This window comes from Lupinus angustifolius, chromosome LG06, assembly GCF_001865875.1.
Source record: "Lupinus angustifolius cultivar Tanjil chromosome LG06, LupAngTanjil_v1.0, whole genome shotgun sequence".
Taxonomy (NCBI): Eukaryota; Viridiplantae; Streptophyta; class Magnoliopsida; order Fabales; family Fabaceae; genus Lupinus; species Lupinus angustifolius.
In genome coordinates this window covers 1,567,601-1,583,770 of record NC_032014.1, presented here as the reverse complement: position 1 = coordinate 1,583,770, position 16,170 = coordinate 1,567,601, and the positions used below count along the sequence as shown (strand labels likewise).

The following is a 16,170-nucleotide window of genomic DNA, read 5'->3' as shown; positions in this document are numbered from 1 at the left end:
TATTTAAAAAAATGTGTCGTATATGAGATTTATACATATATTAAACTCTATTGTTTTTGCGAATGTAAGTTTGGAAGGGAAAAAAATAAAATTGAGAGAAATATATGAGAAATAATATATATAATACAATAACATCCCTTGACTATTGTAATCACATCCTTTGATTACTTTGGATGGAGACTTTTTAGAATACTTATAATAAAATTCTTTACTATTTTATAATGTTGTTAGAGTACTCTAATTTTGGAGGGAGTTTTTAGATACATGACTATAACAATATTTTTTGACTAGAAGTTTATAATGAATAGGGATGGCAATAAAAATTGGGGAAAACCCGATGTGATTGAGTTCGTATTCGGGTTCGGGTTTTACCCGGATTTAAATTTTGGGTTTGGGTTTAGTATAGCAAAGACCTGAACCTGCCCTGAAGTAAGGTAATTCAATCTAAAATTGAAATTTTTATCATTTGATAATTGTTTTTAATTTCTACTTTTACTTTACACACTATTTGAATTTCGGGTTCAGGTTTGGGTATATGCAAACCCGACCCGCCCCCGTTGCCATTCCTAATAACGATCAATTTTTTTGGAAAAAACTTACAGTAGTAAGGATTCTTTTTTGGGATAGAGATACTATAAAAAGAAAAATAACAATAATTTTACTTTTTTACTTGAGATTACATTTTGAATATTAATAGTAAAAAATACAACTGTAGTGGAAAAATTAAATTTTTCTTACACAATAAATAAATAGTTATATGTAAAAAGAGTAAATAATAAAGAGAAAAAGATTTATGCACTAAAAAAATAAAAGATTTTACATTATTATTAATTATTATTAACTATTAAATATAAGTAATATAAATAAGTGATAAATGATATTGAGTGTGATTTCAATCCATATTATAAATATTACAGTACTACATAAAACGATTTTAATTTTTATCCGAATAAGAAAATGTGGATAATAAATAGGAATGTAGAAACCGTGTCTGGGCATGACTGTACGTTCATCTAATAATTGGAATTCGTTATTTTCCTTAGAATGAAGTGCTGTATAAATAAGGTCGGCAACAAAGTAACACGGAGTTTAGAATACGCTTTATGAGTAAGTAACAAGGTACAACGTGTCCTTATTTCATTGGTCCAATTCACTTCCCTCTCAACTTAAAACACTGACCATAGTGTCAACCTAAGAAGAATAGAAGAAGAAAAGAAAAAGTAATGGCTTCTCAAAATGCACAGAGCAGAAACTCACTTTACCCACAAGTTATCGATTCCAACCTTCTTCATAACCCTAACCCTTTTTCTTCTTCTTCTTCTTCTTCTTCTTCTTCTTCTTCTCAATCGCGATCCAATCTTTACCCTTCCATCGACCTCAACGATCTTGCACAAGACCTCTTTCCTCCAACCGACAACAACGTTCGTGATGGCCACGCTCCGCCGTCAGCTCCTCCATCCGCAACCCAAGATATCCTCGTTAATATCCCCGGCGCTATTCTCAACCTCATCGATCAGCAATACAGCGTCGAACTCGCTTCTGGTAACTTCTCCGTTATTCGCCTCCGTCAAGGTGATAACGCCGTCGCAGTCTACGCTCGCGTTGCCGATGAGATTCAATGGCCTTTAGCTAATGATATGACCGCCGTCAAAATCGACGACTCACATTACTTCTTCTCCTTCCGTGCCCCCAATGGTTCCGGCGACGATATCGATTCCGTCGAGTTCTTGAGCTATGGGTTGACTATTGCATCCAAGGGACAAGAGAATTTGTTGAAGGAGATGGATTCGGTTTTGGATAGTTGCTGCAATTTCTCCGTACATAGGGTTTCGGAGAAGGCGAAGAAGGGAGAGGCTTTGGATGAATCAATGGCGAAGGAGTTTTCGGCGAAGGATTTGGAATGTTCGGCGGAGAAGAAGGAATTGATGGAGGGGCAATGTGCTGCATATTGGACAACATTGGCTCCAAATGTGGAAGATTATAGTGGAAGCGCGGCGAAGTTGATTGCGAGTGGATCTGGGAAAGTGATTAAAGGAATATTATGGTGTGGTGATGTTACTATGGAGAGGTTGAATTGGGGGAATAAGGTTTTGAAGAAGAGGATGAGTGCTGGTGAACAAGCTCAGATTAATCCTCAAACCGTGAAGCGGATTAAAAGGTGCATTGCTTCTGACATAAACATAATTAATAAGCTACTTTTAACTTAAAAGTTAAAATTAAGCTAATTCAAGTACACATTACTAATATCAGTATGCTTGCATTTCTCTCTCTCTAATTTTATGTCATTAGGGATTTAGGGGTAATGCCGCCCAAAAATGTTGAAAATCTTAATTTTGTAGAAAATATATTGGGGTAAAATGTACTTTGCCATATTAATATCTTATAGCTCCTTTGCATTTTCCACCTTCATTAATTTAATTGAACACATTTCAACCTGTTTTCTTCATAATCTAAAGCACTGTTTTTAAATGTGAAAACATCATCTTTCATTTCAAGATTTTCATTTTCTCTTCATGGCATTGGTTAACATTTCCTTTATTTGTAATAAAATTCTAATGTTTTATTTTAGCTCGTTATCCTAAATTAAGAAATCCATAAAATAATTAGCCTAGATGAAATGCTAGCCAATGATTATTTTGTAAGGCAAAGTTGAGTTTGGTACCTATAAGTTATATTTCTTGTTTTATCAGTTTGACCTTTGCTTTGATTTTGTTTTTCCAGGGTTAAGAGAGTTACTAAAATGACAGAGAAAGTAGCAAATGGGGTCCTTTCTGGGGTCGTTTCAGTCTCTGGATTTTTCACCAGTTCAGTGGTAAACTCAAAAGCTGGAAAGAAGTTTTTCAGCCTTCTACCTGGGGAAGTTGTGCTTGCATCTTTGGATGGATTCAGTATGTCAGCTGTATTAATCCCTTTATTTTGTGTGGCTTACTATTAACTTGCATAAAACGTTGTTTTAGCTCCAAGTTCTAATGCCCCTATGTTGCATGAATATGGGTATAATATCCGTATGATATGGTTACGAGGTATGTCAGTTTTTAAAAATCTAAGGCTTGAGTACATCAATTATAAATTTTAATAACTATATATAAGAAATGAATGTTAGTACTGCCAAGATGCGAGTTTCATGAGAGGTTGAGATCCAAACCAGTTCTGATATAAGGATGAAAAACTAATCATGTGACTCATATTTAGTAGTATGGTATAGCTAAGAAGAAAAAATAAAAAAGTTTACAGCCCAAAATGACAGTTTTAGGACAATTAACACAAAAAGTACCCATGGGCCATGAGTAGCTTAGTGTATTGGTACCTGGTACATTACATCACCATTTTTGAAGTACCCATGCAATATAGAACACATCCAAATATGAAACATACCCATCGACGGAAGTAGACAATCCTCCATCTTCTTTATAGACAAAAGAAAGGAAATAAGATAACAATTCTTTTAGCTCTTCAGAATTTTTTAAGACTCGAAGCTTGTACCTTTTTTGTGGTGACTTTGGATGGATTGTGATATTGCAGTTTGTAATGGTTGCAGTGAATATTTACTAATATATTACTGGGTTCTGTCTCTTGAGCTATTGATATTCAAATCTAGGATGTTCTTCTAGATAGATAGAAATTCAATGCATTATATGTTCAGTGGATAAGGTGACATTTCATTACAAAATATCTTCGTTAGGCCTTAATTCTTGTAAGGTTGGAGATGTCTGAATTATACACTTATTGTTGGGGCTAAAGAGATGATTTTTTTGTCAGATTTGGGTACAATCACCTGTATGTCTTAGCCCATCTTTGAATAAACATGCTTATATGGTTATACCTTTTGGGGAATAAAAGGGAGTTGAATGTGATGGAAATGGGATGCAAGTTCATTTGAGAGTTGTTTTGGGTAGGAATTTGCTTGCTAAATTATTAGTTTGTTTCTTCATGTAATTTGCAAGCTTATATGGATATACCTCCGTGTTTTGAGTTGCTAAATTGTGCACAATAGTAGGTAGTGTTGTGTTTTAAATAGAGAAATTCATACATGAACATGATCTGTCTTTTTAATTTTGAAGTTAATAGAATTGTCCGTATTTAATTGTTTCTCTAAATGTCACACTGTTTGTTCTGGGTGTAATGCACTCAGCTACATATTAGATTTTCCTGTTATTTTTCGACATGTCATCTTAAAAAATCATGAGTTTTGTTTTATAAATGAAGAGTTGTTTCACTTTGTTATTTATGTTCTATTTATACATATAGCAGGTTGTTAGAAATTAGATATGTGGATTGACAGGGGATGATACCATTGGATTTTCACTCGGCTGATTCATGTGCACGTGCTCAGTCATTCCTTTATCATTTGGATAAAATTCTTTTGCATTAATAGGTTCTATAAGCTAATTTTGAGGATGTATAAACTTGTGAACTATTTTTAGTTTGGGAAGGCTGATGTTCAATGTCTATGACAGTGCAATGTTAGATGAGAGATTATGCATCTTTGTGTATGATTGTTACTTGGTATCAATTTGTCTCTCAAAATCATTTGCCCTTCATCTGTCCTCTTTGGTATGTTTGTGTACATATGTTGCAGCCCATGGTCCCTGTCCAAAATCTGTATTCTATTATCCTACAATTCTTAATTTTTTGACCTTTTAGTTTTAAGATCAACTGGCCATGGTTATGTTGGTGCTATGTAGTGTGAGATGATTATTGTACATGATTGCTTAAATATGTCTGGGAAAAGTTTGAATTTTTCAAGTTAACATAATATTTTATTTTTTCATTTTCTGGTAAATAGGTAAAGTGTGTGATGCTCTTGAAGTAGCTGGAAAAAGTGTCCTGTCAACATCATCCACTGTGACAACCGAGCTTGTCAATCACAGGTAAAGCTTAATAGATGCATTATCCAAATCCTAAAATAGCTATAGATTAGGGATCGAATCTAGTGATAGTATGATTTGTATGTTCTCCTGCTACTGAGAAGATATTATGGGGTTATATGGTATGCCAGAAATTTCATAATGACCCAAATAATACCCACGCTACTAGATCTGCATGTTTAGTGTACCACAATGAGAGCCTTTTCCAAATCTTCTGGTAGGATTGTTTAGCACAGCAACAACCAAGCTTTTTTCCACTAGAGAGATCGGCAATATGGATCAAACGATGCCATAATACTCTATCGTGAATATGTCATGTTAAGTGACAAACCATTGATATCTAAACCCTTAATAGTTTCTCCTATAGTTTTTCTTGGTATCCCTTTACCTCTAGTTTAGTATGGGAATTAAAATTAATTATGGGTGTGATGTCTATGAATGTAGAAACCTTAAATTCACAAGTATCTTTAATCTTACAACTCCTATGATGCTATCCAAACTTGGAATTCAATTGAGAAAATTGGCAGTGGGCGAGGCTCTCACAACCTAGTGTTTCATTTTTCATGACATGCTTGGAGAATTTAGCCAAATACCATAGGGTGGGTGGAATACGTTTGCTTCTGTAAACAAGTCCATAAGTGAAATTGGCAATTTGTACAGGTATGGAGAACAAGCTGCTGAGGCAACAAGCGAAGGGCTTAGTGCTGCTGGTCATGCTTTTGGTGCTGCATGGGCTGCTGTTAAGATTAGGAAGGCTATTAACCCTAAGAGTGTTTTCAAGCCTTCCACACTGGTCAAATCTAGTGCTAAAGCTGCTGCTTCTGAACTTAAGGCTAAAATGACCAAGTGATTATGGCAGAAGATCTTCAATTTAGGTTTGGCCATCATCCTACAGAGAAAAGCTGTTGCTTTCAGCTTCCATTGTTATATACCTCTTAGAAAAGGCATGACTTTTTGTTGTTTTTTTCTGTTGTTTTTTTCATGTGTATGGCAAGTGGCAACTGTTTGTATTTATTACTTGGGTAGCAAGAACTTCACTCATATATAGTGATAAATGTTAGAAAACAATGAATTTCTTCGTTTGTGCTGCTGGTTCTGGTCTACATGACGTGTGTTCTTTGTTGCATTAGTTGCTCCAAAGTGCGTTTATAATCACGCATCACTTTCATCCTTTGTGGAACAAGGTAGGTTTAGTATCATGCTACTTTATGTACATGCGTGCTGATAAGTGATAAGTTTTTATATTCACTATTGCTTCAGTTAGTTATACATAATTTTCTTGAGATGTTATTTTTCAATGAATAATGCTAATTGCTAATATAAAAAGATTAATTTCTTTACATACATTTGGACATTGGTTATATAATATTAACTGTTAAACCTGTTTATCAAAAAAAGTATTAATTTTTAAACCATGAGTCCTTGTGACTGAAATTGACAGAATGTGCCAACAACCTAACCTTGTCTTCTTTCGTCAAAATTCAGTTGTATGGTGTTGATCATAGTGTGGAGTTGGAAAAAAAGAAAGGTTTGTATTTACCTTACCTTTCATTTGTGTATTTATATTTTATTGGAGCATATCAACTTCTATATGTAAATGCAAAGAGAGGATCAAATCAATGGTGGACCTAGCAGTAGCAGCTGGTGGACTTTGCTATGCTTGATTGTGATCCACAGTTAGGGAATTGAGGAATAGTTGGTGCCATGTGGAATCTTTATCAGCTTAATATTTTTTTAGGCACAGCTTATCTTACTATGGTGACGTTTTCTTTTTAAAGTGTACCAAGGACTCTCAATTTTTCAGTGCCCATAAACTTCTAAAAGCCTTTGCAACGAATCAAATGCTATTTTTTTGTTTTTAAACTATGTCCATCCTTATCATAGATGATATGCATCTTTAACCTAAACTTGTGCTAATATTATACCATTATAATAAATTAATAATATCCGCAACAGATGTGTTATGCTTAAATGCTGTATAGATTTGTATAGATTTTCTTGTTTGCGTTAATTTTATTCCGATTTTTTTTAACAGTTTTTGGTTGGTTTTGATTTTAGTTCTCCTCATCAAAATGGAACCAGATCAGAATCATTATTTTTCTTAGCAATAGCAAGGCCATGCTTTTTTTGTCAATGACACTAAAAAGCAAGGCTAAGATTTTTCCACTGATTGAAAAAGTTTTTTAAGGGTTGGGGCAGTGGCCTTCAAGCACCATTTTTTTACTATTAAGATCACATAGTTTACATTATAGATATGGATTCAATGTACCATAGTAACTAGCATTAGACTCATTGATCTGACTGAATAAAAACATTGCATCCTTAACCGACAGCCACATTCCCAGAATATTTGACTAGCTTAATAAATGTCAAGTTTACTTTGATGATATATGCATCTAAAAAATATTGATCTTTGTTCTTGGCTAAGACACCCTTGCAAATAAAATATGGATCCTTGATGTAGACTATGGTTATGATTAAATACATGTAATTATTTAAGAGATTATTGTCTCTTCTTTCCCAATGAAGATAAAATTTGTAATTTTCATTAAAATGCCTAATATATCTTCTTATATAGTTATATATCACTTCTATGAAGGATATATTTTTGGACTCTCTTCTTTTTTTATTAATGAAAACCACAACTTATAATTTCCACTTGTTATTTAAATTGGACCTTAGGTATGGTCCTCAGGAATTCAATTCCTTCTTCAATTCCTTTTATCAGATCTTCTCTCTTTTTTAGTGCCCAAAGATTCTGCAAATCTAGCTATTGAATCCCAGAACCCATTTCCAAGTTATAATTTATTTTTTGATACACTACAATTTGTAGTTCTATATCCTGTGAAGACTTACAGTTCTATTTTTCTATATTTTTCCTATTTATTCAACTATGAGTTTAAAATCTATGCACTGGCAGTGTAAAAAATTTATACTGTCAGCACATCATCCACCATTGATTTGTAATACTTTTGTTTGAAAGTCAATAATAGCTAATATATGAATAATGAAGATTGTGACAGTATAAAATACACTTATATATATATATATATATATATATTAAATCCTAGTTCCATCTCTAAGGTGATGTGCTTGATAGACCTATTGTCCTTATTCTATTGTTTATTAGTAGGTAACCTTTTAGCTATGTGAGAGAAAAATGGAGTACAATACGTTATCTTTGCTTATTCAGCTTAGTAGTGCTTCAATTCGTCTTGTAATTTGGGATGGATTAGTGAGTTGGAGCACCAAAACTGTGTTCTAGAGGCTAATTCAGCAAAGTCAAAAACACCGAGTGCACGCCTAATAAGCACACTATTTCTTTTAATAGCCACCTTCACATGGATCAACATAAAGCTACAACCACTTTAACACAAAAATTAAAGTGTAATAGATAGTGAATGAATAAACAAAATGGAGTCTAGTGCAGGATACTACTACATTTGGAGTTGTAAATAATTGATGTTTATACTATATGTTATATTTATGATTTACATACACACTGTTGTGGATTTATTCAAGTGTGAAGTCCCACATTGGATATACGGAAGGAGTGAAAGAATTTATAAGAAGTTTTGGTTCAAAATGTGGTATCTTACTTGTGGCTCTCCACTTTCTCATACCTTGATAACATTGTCTCATATTTTTCTTCCTCAAATGGGAAGAATGATCATTGCTCACTAGTAAAATAGACTTTCTCCTTTTACATATTTTTTAGCCATTGCAAAGTCGGCGAAAAGTTTATATGTGAATCCATCTTTTCAACAACAAATGATGTTTCAAAGTTCACGTTATGTATATTATTACTAATTTATAGTTTGCTATAAGTTTATTGGTTGAGGCAACTTTGATAAACTTCAACCTTTAATGAGCATAAAGAAGTTTCCTTAGAATTTTATGGACTGGTATGATTAGAAAGAAAAGGAATGAATGATCTGATCTATGCACTAGCAATTTTTACATTATCAGCACATCATCTATCATTGATTTATATTATTTTTGTTTAAGAGTCAATAGTAATTAATAAATCAATAATAATAATAATAAATGATTTGATGACAGTATAAAAATCACTTACACTATTAGTGTATACATATTAAATCCTTTAAAAATGTAAGACGATTTATATATCACAGTAAGTTCATTGAATTCTCAAAGATGATGCTTTCTTGGATAAGATGGAAAATTCGGTCTTAATAAGTACTTTTTAAAAAAATGGTGAAGATGGTTAGTATTAGAACTTGGTACTTACTTTTGCAAATGAAGCGTTTGATCAAAGCCATAAGCATAGTTGATAAGGGGGGTAGGGAATAAAAAAAACAACCCACTAAATAATAACAAGCTTCTTGCATTTTCACACACACAAGTGTGAAATGACTCAACACACCAGTTTAGGTTTACTTGAAATTTAATTGTAATTACATTAGTGTCGATTATATATTTTAATGTAATTAATAGAGTTTGTCGATTATATAAACAACTTGTCCTCTTATCTTCTCATATAGTGTTGTTTCTAAGTTATTTTGTATTGGTTGGCCTTATCAGCTTGCACTTACTAAAATTTATAAATGTTTTTAGTCATTAGTGTTAATATGGTTAACACTCAAATGTAATATGCATCATGATAATTGTAAATGTAGTCGATTGTGGTTTGCAATCAAATTTTGGAACATGAGAATCAAAATTAAATAATAAAAAATTAGATGTAATAAAACCAAAATTCAATCAACTTTTAAGAATAAAAATATACCCTAACTTTAAAAATGTAATGAACAATTATGATATTGATGTTGAGTATTGTACAAATAATTGTTTGACAATAGAATATAGAATTTACTCTTTAGTTTAGTTCTCATGTGAGTTCCAAACAACCATAACACCTGTGTACTATATATTGAAGGAAAACACTGCAAAACAAAGTGGATTCTCTCTGTCTGAAACAAGCATCAACATAAAACAAAGATATGTAAATCTCTCTCAAGTGTTGTTTTATAAGATCATAGCTTCAGCAAACAATCTAGGAGATAAATATAGCACAAGTCAGAGAAGAATCATCTTCTGAGAGTTCTATATTTTCACTAATGAATACCAAGTTCAGATGCATGTTTGATAGAATATGCAGTTCATGGAAGAAAAGTAGTAGTAGACCAAATGGTCGAAGAATTTTCCACAGGGATGTTGAGAAAGAAGAATTCCAATATGCTAGTACTCATTGTCTCTCATCCTATTACAGTGTCTTTGTTGTGAGACTAGCAATCATGGTTAGTCATTTTTTCCCATATCATATGATATGAAATGTTACATAAGACTAATTATTAGACCTTTGTTTCCATATGATTAAAAAGCATGACCAAAATTGTGTTGATGTAAATCACTATGTTGTTTCATGCAGGTGATGCTAGCCATCTTGATAGGGCTACTAACTATTCTAACATGGCATTTCACAAAGATTTATACAACAAAATCACTTAATAGTTTGGCGTATGGTCTGCGTTACGAACTTCTGCAACGTCCCATCTTGAGGATGTGGAACATTTTGAACTCCACTGCCGAAATTACCACAGCCCAGGTCAAGCTTTCTCAATATGTGATCCGACGTTACAGCAACCCTGCCTCTCAAGCAGAGCAAGTTGAGGTATGACTGCTAACTTTATTAGTATTCATTATTTTGTTATTGTTATGTTTGAGATCTTCGAAGCATGGTTACCATACATGATACTGAAACGATGATATTGCATGACTATGATATGAGATTATGAGATGTGAGATTAGTATGAGTCATTGCAGATGTAATAAAATGCTAACATCTACCAATTATTTGTGTCAATTCTCTTTACAATGGTATAGAAATTCAAAACTATAAGTAAAAGAATTGTAAAATGCAGTTAGGATAATCCAAAATTGTTCATAAAGCGTCTGATATGAATACACGAGACATGACGAGTATTTTGAGTTGTGTGTGCTTCATAGGTTGAGATCATATTATCATTTATCATATTTGAAACCATGTAGCATTTACCATATTAACTAATTATGTCTTTGCTTATTTTTAATGTTGCAACTCTAGCAGCTGTATGAAGCAATGAGGGCTGTAACATGGGCAATGTTTGTTAGTCGAAAAGCTCTCAACTCAATAACTATTAATTATAAAAATGGATTTGTCCAAGCATTCCATAGAGATCTGAAGGATAACAACACATTCTACATCTACTCTGATCTAGCAAATTACTCCATAGGTTCAAGCAACTCAAATGAGATGGCTTCCTTTTCAACACATCAAGCTTGGGACGATAAAGCCATTCGTGGTAACAGGTCTGCGATTTGGTATCGCGAACCCCTTGACCCTCTCACTGGTGAAAAGATTGGAAAAGCTATGCAAATTGCACCTGATGACTTGATCAACATAGCTGGCCTTTCACAGGTACCTGATGGTGTAGCTTCATGGCATGTTGCAGTGAGCAAGTTCACAGATTCGCCTTTGCTTTCAGCAGCATTGCCGGTTTGGGACTCGTCTAATAAGAGTATTATAGCAGTTGTTGGTGTCACAACTGCACTTTATAGTGTAGGACAGTTAATGAGAGAACTAGTTGAGTTGCACAGTGGTCATATGTATTTGACTTCTCAAGAGGGTTACTTGCTTGCAACTTCCACAAGTTCACCTTTACTCACAAATTCAACAAAGTCTCTTAAGCTTAAGATGCCTGTTGATTGTGAAGATGATGTAATACGACTCGGAGCTGAGTGGTTACAGAGAACTTATGGTAACAATTTTCCTGCGGGCGATGAGGTTCATGTAGAGAATGTCAAGCTAGGCCACCAGCAATATTACATTGACTCATTCTTCCTAAACTTGAAGAGACTTCCTTTGGTAAATTTTGAAGACACTGCACATGTTACTTAAATTGGACCTTACATATAATATTTCTTTTCTGTTTTTATTAACCGACTATCATATTATACCTTCTGAGTGTCTTTGAATTAGTGACTTAATCTTTGTGCAGGTAGGTGTAATAATCATACCAAGAAAGTATATCATGGGGCAGGTAGATGAAAGAGCCTTCAAAACGTTGGTTATTCTGATATCCGCCGCATTATGTATTTTAGTCATTGGATGTGTTTGCATTTTGATACTGACAAATGGAGTATCAAAGGAAATGAATCTAAGAGCAGAACTTATAAATCAACTGGAAGCAAGAAGGAAGGCAGAAGCATCAAGCAACTATAAAAGTCAATTTCTTGCAAACATGAGGTTGGTTTTACACCTTCAAATTTCGAAATACATAAAACATGAACTTACTTTATGCTATTTATGAATTATGATCTCACTTTACAATATAGAGAATAAGGAACAACATATCTATCAGTTGATCCATGGCTTATGTAAATCTGAGGAAACTACATTTACATAATCTATGTATTTCATAAACTGATTATGTTTTGAAACATGTCGATCCGTCTAGATTTTATTTATAACACTGCATACAAGCTCCTCAAATGACCTATCTTGCCATTTGATTCATGTGTCTAAGATCTAAGAAGATTTTTCCATTGAGTGTTCATAAATGTGATTCATGAATTTGTTTTGTTGGTGCATTACAGTCATGAGCTGAGGACACCTATGGCAGCAGTAATCGGATTGCTCGACATTCTTATATCTGATGACTGTCTAACAAATGAACAATATGCAACAGTCACTCAAATAAGGAAATGCTCAACTGCTCTTCTCCGTCTTCTTAACAACATCTTAGATCTGAGCAAGGTGAAATATATACTTACATAACATATACTCTTAAATTTTTTATCCATGAGTATTTAAGTTTACGCTTAGAGCCGTCTACTGAAAACAAAATCGAAGTTCTTTTAACTGTAACAAAAGTTCACCTCTGCCAAGAAGCTCCTTAATGTTCTATAGAATTTAGGTGGAATCTGGAAAACTGGTCCTAGAAGATGCAGAATTTGACTTGGGAAGGGAACTTGAAGGGCTTGTAGATATGTTTTCTGTGCAGTGCATTAACCACAATGTAGAGACTGTTTTAGACCTGTCAGGTATAATCTCATTTTGGTTGCATGGGAGATTTTAATTTCAGTGCATGATTAGAAAATCTTTTAGCAAGTTTTTGATGCATCTAGCCTATAACTATTTTTTTCTGCAGATGATATGCCAAACTTAGTCCGTGGCGATTCTGCTAGAGTAGTTCAAATTTTTACAAATTTGATCAACAATTCAATTAAGTTTACTCCATGTAAGTCAAAATCTGCATGTTCTAGTTTTTTTTGTTACAGTAGTGGTAGTGAGAAAAAATAATGACACATACATTTATCTAAACTCCTTCAAATGTCTTACAGCGGGTCACATTATGCTGCGCGGATGGTGTGAAATACCATACAGTGATAGTCTAAGTTTTCCTCTAGAGCAGAAGAAATCATGTCGTGTACAAAACACCAGAGAGAAGCAAAATGCAAACCATGCAAAGAGAATATCTAAGAAAGATATCAAAGTGAAACTTTGGTTTGAAGTTGATGACACAGGCTGTGGTATGAATCTAATAACTTGTCTGGAAAAACTGCATTAAGAGCCATCCCTTTTGTGTCAAAATAAAAATTAACATAAGGATATATCACTATGATTTGCTTCCTTTGTATGTGATATTTGCACACATAATTCATATGAATACCATGATTTTATAGGAATTGATCCAAGTAAATGGGATTCAGTGTTTGAAAGCTTTGAGCAAGCTGATCCATCAACTACTAGACTGTAAGTAATTTAAATTTTTAACAAAGACAAGATAAAGGTCCTCTAAAATGCTTTTTTTGACAAATGATGATTCTGTTTTGAATGTTTTGAGCTGAATGTTTATGGAGTTTTTTAAACCATTACTCATTTCAGGCATGGAGGCACTGGTCTTGGTCTTTGCATTGTCAGAAACATGGTGAGTAAGACCCTTAATGTGTAAAGTTTCACACGAGTACAATCAGCACTCCTAATGAATGCGTTTGACGAAAAACAAAAGATGTGTCTGCCAAGAACAAACAAGTAAATATATCATATACATAGATGAAGGTTATGTCAGATGCTTGTTGAAAACTAATAAAGTACTAAGCTAATAAAAATAGTTTGAGCATTGTCATTTATTTTAGAAGGATTCATCTCAAGGTTTATCAATTCCTTTGGTATGTATTTCTCTTATAAAATAATTTGTTAGTTTCCAAATAAAGATTGCTTTGATATCATTACTACTGTGGGGTGGCACTGGCAGGTTAAAAAGATGGGTGGAGAAATCAAGGTTGTTAAAAAGGAGGGCCCGGGAACACTGATGCGGTTGTGCTTGCTTCTCAGTGCACCTATAGATGTCACAGAACAACATTGTGCAATAGATTTCACAAACAATGGCTTAGTGGTAAGTAAAATCACTCTACATGGCAAATAATATCCGAAAGTACAATTAATTCATCTAGAAAAATGTACATTTTACTACAAGCAAGTGTATTTATGGACATGTTAGTTGGGTTCTAAGCATACATAGTAACAGAAAATCACTGCAAGGATAACATGCACACTCTTAAATAAGAAGTGTCAATGCAGGTATTGCTTGCACTGCACGGAAACATGGGTCGATTTATTGCGTCCAAGTGGTTACAGAAAAACGGAGTGTGTACTATGGAAGCATCTGAATGGAATGGACTAACACATATTTTGAGGGAAATCTTTCATGCAAGAAGTTCAGTTCATAATAATGACTTTGATGCACATTATCAAGTAAATGAGGGATTGAAGTCTAAATTACTTCACATACAAGATATGAGGAACCCCACTTTTGTCATTGTTGTAGACATTGATATACTTGACTTGAGCACAGATATTTGGAAGGAACAACTTAACTTCCTTTATAAGTACTTTGTTAGAGCAAAGTTTGTATGGATGCTAAATCATGACACCTCCAATACCATAAAGATGGAGCTCAGAAGAAAAGGGCACGTAGTCATGGTTAACAAACCTCTCTACAAGGCAAAAATTGTTCATATTTTGGAAGCTGTCATAAAGGAGAGGAATCTTCAGCTACAAAAGAAAAACATGACTGATCCAAGGACAACAATGAAAGAGAATGATTTGCATGAGTTTCTTGAGATTGATTCTACACATTTTGGTGCTGCTACATCTGATGATTCTGACATATCTGAAATGAGTGGTTCTAATCCTGCAAGTGCAAGTGGAGACAATAATGTGAGGCAAGAAGAGTCATGTCATAGCACTCCAAATTCAAACTATGCCAGTGAAGATATTGAACTTAAACCATTGTCAACTAAAGAAATATCATATCCAACAGATGCTAAAAGTCAAGAATCTGAATGTGATGAAACAAATAAGGTGAGTAGTTCAAGTAAAGTGGTAAATGCAAAGAAATCCCTTGAAGGCTTAAAGATATTGCTTGCAGAAGATACACCAGTACTTCAAAGGGTAGCAACCATAATGCTTGAAAAGATGGGAGCTTCTGTTGTTGCTGTAGGTGATGGACAACAAGCAGTAGATGCTCTCAATTTCATACTAGGTGTTGAAGATTGTAGAAGGGAATCTCTCCAAAAAGAAAGAAACACAAGATCTCAAAAAGATATTTTGACATGCCCTTCATATGACTTGGTCCTAATGGATTGTCAGGTAATAATTCTATATCACAATAAAGTAATAATGAGTTTATTATTCTTAGCCAAAATGTTCTTATTCTTTGTCTTTGTGAAAAAACAAGATGCCAAAAATGGATGGTTATGAAGCAACAAAGGCAATAAGAAAATCAGAAGTTGGAACAGGATTGCACATTCCCATTGTTGCTCTTACAGCACATGCAATGTCATGTGATGAAGCCAAATGCTTGGAAGTGGGTATGGATGCTTATTTAACAAAGCCAATTGACTTCAAGAAAATGGTGTCTACAATTCTTTCACTCACTAAAAGAGAATCTTGATTTCTCACATAAAGTCCAAGCTAACAAAGGGTTTGCTTTGGAAGCTTCTAAATGTATAGAAGTTTATAACATATTAACATCAGAAATCATAGGTTAAATAAATAAACAAAGTAAGAAAAAAGAGTATGGGTCCCCTTCACAACAAAGCTTTATAATTTAAGTAAAGCATGTACTTTGAATTTTGATTATGAAAGAACGTAAGCATTGAGAAGTTGATATTTCCTCTTCTGACTAAACGTAGATTTTTTTGTTAATCTCACTAGATGACTATAGTAAATGGGATATCAAATTTATATCATTGTCATACACTTATCCTACAACTATGAAATAGAAGAAAACAT

The 16,170-nt window shown here is 33.6% G+C and overlaps 2 protein-coding genes across 3 annotated transcripts; both read left to right on the top strand.

The window, feature by feature from the left end:
* On the top strand, nucleotides 1,191–6,023 carry LOC109348743 (protein EARLY-RESPONSIVE TO DEHYDRATION 7, chloroplastic-like). The gene is made up of 4 exons (XM_019589290.1): nucleotides 1,191–2,158; nucleotides 2,722–2,888; nucleotides 4,787–4,871; nucleotides 5,529–6,023. Exons 1-4 carry the CDS (start codon nucleotides 1,224–1,226, stop codon nucleotides 5,716–5,718), a joined length of 1,377 nt encoding a protein of 458 aa, XP_019444835.1. The 5' UTR covers nucleotides 1,191–1,223; the 3' UTR covers nucleotides 5,719–6,023.
* LOC109348742 (histidine kinase 1-like) lies at nucleotides 9,724–16,073 on the top strand. Of its 2 annotated transcripts, none has more exons than XM_019589289.1 (13): nucleotides 9,724–10,129; nucleotides 10,261–10,503; nucleotides 10,939–11,736; nucleotides 11,870–12,117; nucleotides 12,468–12,627; nucleotides 12,788–12,914; nucleotides 13,022–13,111; nucleotides 13,215–13,403; nucleotides 13,557–13,626; nucleotides 13,759–13,801; nucleotides 14,129–14,269; nucleotides 14,455–15,525; nucleotides 15,614–16,073. In XM_019589289.1, exons 1-13 carry the CDS (start codon nucleotides 9,950–9,952, stop codon nucleotides 15,827–15,829), a joined length of 3,576 nt encoding a protein of 1,191 aa, XP_019444834.1. In that variant the 5' UTR covers nucleotides 9,724–9,949; the 3' UTR covers nucleotides 15,830–16,073. The 2 variants fall into 2 exon arrangements, with proteins under 2 accessions (XP_019444834.1, XP_019444833.1); XM_019589288.1 differs by having other exon boundaries at nucleotides 10,936–11,736.